General features: G+C 51.7%; 1 protein-coding gene across 1 annotated transcript; it reads left to right on the top strand.

The window, feature by feature from the left end:
• The first annotated feature begins 2053 nt into the window (after positions 1 to 2053).
• Positions 2054 to 3663, top strand: LOC115599481 (forkhead box protein D4-like 1). Its single transcript, XM_030463420.1, has one exon. It carries the CDS (start codon positions 2054 to 2056, stop codon positions 2726 to 2728), a length of 675 nt encoding a protein of 224 aa, XP_030319280.1. The 3' UTR covers positions 2729 to 3663.
• The last annotated feature ends 2421 nt before the right edge of the window (positions 3664 to 6084 follow it).

Below are 6084 nucleotides of genomic sequence, written 5' to 3'. Positions count from 1 at the left end.
AGGTAGACTGTATTTTTGCTTATGTGTGTGTGGTCAAATTAAGTTTTTATAGTATTATTTTGTAATGTAAATTAAGAGAGAAGTGGGGCTTTTAGACAGATTTTCTGAGCACAAGTTTCAAAGGCTGTAGTTTTTCTCAATTTATATGTTATATGTTTATGGCTAATTTGTTTTAAGACCTGACAACGTATTCTGTCTCCTCTTTTAAATACCTGGAGAAGTTCTGTGTATTGCTTTGTAGGAGGAGAGGCACTTCTCAGACACTCTTATTTTTTCCCTATTTTCTTTCAGAGGTGGAGACCTGTTTGTTTCTGCAGTCTGTTTTCATTAAATAGTAGTAAAAAGAAGTAGTAGTAAAAAACCTCATACAGATGAGTTTTACTGTGCTCTATTAAAAGCTGCCTTCTTCTTAGTGGCAGATTTGTTATAACCTGTAGAGATGTTTCATTCTTAATAATTTAAATATTTCCATCTAGCCCACTGAAAGTTTTCTGTTCAAAGACCTATACAGTATTTTTATGATAGGAAACACGACAGCAACAACCCCATGCAGCGCTACAGGCTGGGCACAGAATGGCTGGAGAGCAGCCAGGCAGAAAGGGACCTGGGAGTCTGGATTGACAAGAAACTGAACATGAGCCAGCAGTGTGCCCAGGTGGCGAAAAAGGCCAATGGCATCCTGGCCTGTATCAGAAACAGCGTCACCAGCAGGTCCAGGGAGGTGATTCTTCCCCTGTACTCAGCGCTGGTTAGGCCACACCTCGAGTACTGTGTCCAGTTCTGGGCCCCTCAGTTTAAGAAGGATGTAGAGGTCCTGGAACAGGTCCAAAGGAGGGCAACCAGGCTGGTGAAGGGACTCGAGCACAGGCCCTATGAGGAGAGGCTGAGAGAGCTGGGGGTGTTCAGCCTGAAGAAGAGGAGGCTCAGGGGAGACCTCATTGCTGCCTACAACTCCCTGAAAGGAGGCCTGTAGCGAGGTGGGAACTGGACTCTTTTCACAGACGACCTTCAACAAGACAAGAGGACACAGTCTTTAAGTTGTGCCAGGGGAGGTTTAGGTTAGATATTAGAAAGAATTTCTTCACGGAGAGGGTGATCAGGCTATGGAATGGACTGCCCGGTGAGGTGGTAGATTCTCCGTCCCTGGAGACATTTAAAAAAAGACTGGATGTGGCACTCAGTGCCATGGTCTAGCAACTGCTCCGGTGGGTCAAGGGTTGGACTAGATGATCTCTGAGGTCCCTTCCAACCCGGCTAATTCTATGATTCTATGATTCTATGACTATCAAGGGACTCTTGGTACTTTTTGTAAACTGGGAGCAACAGCCTGATAAGTGATCAACGTTTTCTTTCTGTTTCTTAGCTCTGTACAGCTTTTGGAAAAGAGGAACTGATTCCTTCCAGACTAGTGAGTCACAATTTTTTTTCAGTGAAGAGTTGCTGGTATGTTTTAGGGAATTAATAAGGCCTGAACACAGAAACACTTTTCAAAGGAGGATGCGTGTTTAAATGACTGGCAAAGGTAAACCGGTACCCAGCAGACCGCTAATAGTTCTTCACATACGGATGTGTTTTGTAGCACTTGGTGAATTGTAGTGCTTGCACCAATGTGACACTGATAAAATCGGCTCTGCTCCGTGTTACTTCGCCCCCCTGGCACGCGGACACTTGGGGCCGTGGCGCCCGGTACCAGCCGGGACACCGGGGATGCTGCGTAGGGCAGCGCTGCCCGATGCATCTCTAAGTCTCGGCTGTGCAGCTGAGCATCGAATCTCCCCGAAACGACAAGATTGGACACATTCGAATGGGTTTACTGCATGCCCTTCCCTTTGCCGCCCCCGCCGAGCCCTTTCAGCCACTGCCCTCAGCTCCCCCCTTCCGCAGCCGCCACCTTTGCCCCCCTCCTCAATATTTGGGTTTGCGTAACCAAAGCGCCGTCTTGACCCGTCCGCGACCCCAAACAGCCCGGGGCTGGGGTGGAGGAGGGCAGCAGGGGGGGGGGGGGGGGAGAGAGGTTTTAGAGGGGCAGCAGCGGGGCTGGGGACGCGGAGCCATGGGGGACGCGGACCCTGAGGAGGCGGCGGGCAACCCGGCAGCGGAGGGGCTGCAGAAGCCACCTTATTCCTACGTGGCTCTGATCGCCATGGCCATCCGCGACAGCCCCGAGCAGCGGCTGCCCCTCAGCGGTATCTACGCCTACATCTCCGGCCGCTTTCCCTACTATCGCGGCGGTGCCCAGGGTTGGCGGAACAGCGTCCGCCACAACCTCAGCCTCAACCCCTGCTTCCGCCGCCTCCCCCGCCGACCCGGGCTCTCAGCCCCCCGCCGCGGCGCCGATTGGGCGCTGGACCCCGCCTTCCACGACATGTTCCCGGGGGGCGACTATCGCCGCCGCCGCCGCCGCTGTCCCCGCCGACCCCCGGCCCATCCGCCACTCTCCCCGCTCTCCGCCACTCCCCCGCCTCCTCCCGCCGTCGCCGTCCCTTGGTCGCTGCCGCTGCCCCCGCCGCCGCTTCCCGGCTGCTCGCACGGGCCCTGCCCGGCCCTAGCGCTGCCCCGGGGGTGCTGCTGCCCCGAGCTGCCGGGCTGGGCTCCCACCTCCTTCCTGGGGTCGCCCGCCTGGCAGCTGCCCGGCGGAACCGGGACCGGGGCGGCTTCGCGCCCCGCCGAGCTGGAGCTCGGGGTCCCCGGTGAGCTGGGGACGAAGGTGCCCTCCGTCTTCCCGTGAGATCCCCACCAGAGAGGAGCTTCCCCGGGACCGGCGGGCTCCAGCTTGGCTCAGCTTGTTGCAGGTTTCGGGCTGTTTCTGGATCTCGACTGAATTTGTGAGAAAGAGACGTAAAACCGCTCAGATGTTCTACATGCCTGCCGGTTTCAGGGTACTTCAGCATCTTGACTGAACTTCTGAGAAAGGGACTTGAAAAACGTTCAGCTAGAAGATTGGTTTGAAAAGCTCCTGTTGCAGTGACTTCGTTACCTTGTTCCGCTCATCTGTGTTGAGGGGAGCGCGGATCGTGCTTCTGTACTGACTTCTGGGTTTGGATTTGGGCATGCGGTGTGGTTATGCTGTTGTTTGAAGCTTCAGGCAAGGCTGAAAGAAAGCTGAAGAGCCTGAGAGAGCTCACCAGCATCTTGAGGCTTCTCGAGTCTGAAAGTGCATTAATAGTCAGATGCCAGTCCTTACAAAGGAGAAACTTGGTTCATGCAGGGCAGTTATTTTTTCAAGTGTCAAACTATCTCTGGAGCTTTTCTTTCAAGGTTTATGAGAAAGCAATTATGTATTTTGTGGCGTTTGGGGAAAAAAAACCCAAAGAAAACCAACAACGAAATACAGAACTTAAAGATCTTTGGTAATACTGGTAGTTTTGTGGGTTTTGTACTTACACTGAATATATGTGGGATTTTTCATACAGTAAAGGGTTATTTTATATTGTTGCTTGTTATGTATGTTAACATATGTTCATTGTTAACATGTTTCTTAAAAATGATGCTGCAATTACTATGTAAGGGTATTATTCCCTTTTAATTTCAAAGGGAGTAGTTTCTATGCTTTTCCTTCAGAATAAGCATTCAGAGACAAAATATGCTTCTAATGCCAGCTGTGATTTAAATTTGTGAGCTCAAATACTGTTAGGTGAAGAGCAGCACTTGCTTTATGTTCTATTTTATGACTTGTTTAATAAATTATACTTACTAAGAGTTGTGGCTTCAGAAACTACCGTGAACTATTTTCATAGAATCAGGGAGTGGTTTGGGCTGAAAGGGACCTTAAAGATCATCTAACCAAACCTCTGCCATAGGCAGGGACTCCTCCCACCAGGTTGCTCCAAGCCCCATCCATCCTGAACTTCAACACCTCCAGGGATGGGGCAGTCACAGCTCTGGGAAACCTGGGCTCAGCACCCTCACAGTGAAGAATTTCTTCCTAGTATCTCACCTCAATCTCCCCTTTTTTGAGCTTAAAACAGATCCCCCTGGTCCCATCACTACATGCCCCTGTAAAAAGTCCCTCTTCAGCTTTCCTGTGGCCCCTTCAGGTACTGGAAGGTGCTCTAAGGTCCTCTTGAGCAAACTGGTGCAAGTCTGTATGTAATCGAAACAATTCTTCTAGGGTTTTTATTTTACATAGTACAGTTACATTCTGTTTCGGACAAGTTTTTCAGTCCATGCTGTGGTTTAGAGCATATGTGACCAGTACAGGTGTGTGGAACTACAGCAGCTGCGTATTAAGTACAAATTCTGGTCACCAATTTAGGTTCTTGGGGTGGGGGAGAGGAAAGCCAAATCCAAACATACACTTAGGGAAGTGCCTTTTCTCCCCCCCTCCCCAGCTCATTTGAAGCCAAACACCTATACTTCTTCCTAACTTCAATTTCCTGTGATTTTGCTAAGATTTGTGTTCAGCTCAACCCGGTTTATTTGGGCAGCACAGGAGGTTTTGTGCACAAGGATATGCCTGCTGCTCTTGGTGCTTCTTGCTGGTTTTCTGTCTCTTGTGGGCTGTAGGAACTCAGCAGGGGGTCTGGGTCCCCCTCTGGGACACCTTAATTGTGCTAATTGTCCCCTCCTGTGGTAAGTGGTTTGTTTGTTAATGTGGAATCCCCTCTTTTGGAGAGGAGGCACAGCTGCTCCTGTTTGCCATTTTCCTCAGGTAACTGAAGCAGTGGAACAGCCGCCCCGGGGAAGTGGATTCGATGTTCCTGTTGGGTCCCTTCTAACGTGGCAGGTTCTGTGATTTTATGTCCTTGCAGGGTGGGCTCTGCCCTCAGCCCCTTCTGACTGGATCCCGCAGGTTTCCTGCAGCTTTCCTTTGCTCTCCTGCAAGGCATGAAGCTCTGTGTGGAAACCAGACCTGAAAAGGAGCAAAGGAGCTTATTAAGGAGCAAAGCTGCTGCTGACCCCAGCAGTTGCCTGGCAGTGATGGCCTGAGGTAAGTGACCTCCAGTTCTTTTCTCTTGAGATCTTGGCGCCCTCAGGCCAGGCAGAAGGGGGGGAGCTGACTGCCTTCCCCGGCTTGTTTGTCTCTGTAGTCCCGCTAAATGTGTGGCTAATTTTTGTGCCCTAAAGATCACAGAATCAGAGAATCAATCATCCAGTTGGAAAGGACCTTGGAGATCATCAAGTCTCAAACCCTTCATCAGCTACACCACTGTGGTTCCCAGGCCATGGCACTGAGTGCCACATTCAGTCTTGTAAAAACTTCCAGGGAGGGAGAATCCACCACCTCACTGGGCAGCCCATTCCAATGCCTGATCACCCTCACCTGGTTCAAAAATGCAAAGAGTGACCACTGAAAAGTTTGGCTGGCCGCAACCCTCACACCCACAGCACCACCGACAGTCGGGCTATGGGCTTGCATTTTACCAAAAAACTTGAATAAACCACCCCTTGGCGACCACTCGACTCATGATCTATATGACTCCAAAAATCTGTACAAACAAGACTGGCAAAAATTTATGCTGGCTTAAACCCTCACATGGAACCCTGCCCACAGCACCACCAACAATCAGGCTACACCAAAAACGTCAAATATACCAGCCCTCGGGGGCCACTCTCCACTGCTGTTCAATAGGGCTCCCAAAACTCCGAATGAACGGGGCTGGCAAACAAATGCAAAGAGTGACCACTGAAAACTCTGTGGGGAGAGGGGGAAAGGAATTGTGGGGGGCCAGGAGTTGGGGAAGGGGGAAAGGAATTGGGCGGGGTGGTCCTGGAATTGGTGGAGTCCAGGAATTTAAGGGATGGGGGTCAGGAATTGAGGAGGGGGGCTCTGGATGCACCCCCAGACCCTGCAGTGATGGGGGGAGGGGCAGCACCCGGAACCCCTACACGGGAAAATCGCGGTGATTGGGGAGGGGAAGGATGTGACACCCCCCCCAAGTCCCCCGCAATTTTCCTCCCATCTCCCGCATCCCCCACCCCCCTAACATCCCCATCCCCCCCAACTCGGGGTGACCCCCCCCATCTTCCCTATCCCATTCTCTTCCCCCTTCCCCATCCCCCCCCCCACCTCCCCATCCCTCCCATCTCCATCTCTCTCCCTCTCCCCCCCTGCACACTTCGGCCGCCGCAGCTCCCGCTCCT

Source organism: Calypte anna, chromosome 21, assembly GCF_003957555.1.
Source record: "Calypte anna isolate BGI_N300 chromosome 21, bCalAnn1_v1.p, whole genome shotgun sequence".
Lineage (NCBI taxonomy): Eukaryota > Metazoa > Chordata > Aves > Apodiformes > Trochilidae > Calypte > Calypte anna.
Note: the sequence above shows the minus strand (reverse complement) of the source record. Positions and strands in the feature narration are given on the sequence as shown.

What these genes read in the sequence shown, in the direction of transcription:
- LOC115599481 (XM_030463420.1), top strand. Translation starts at nt 2,054, where the DNA reads ATGGGGGACGCGGACCCTGAGGAGGCGGCGGGCAACCCGGCAGCGGAG.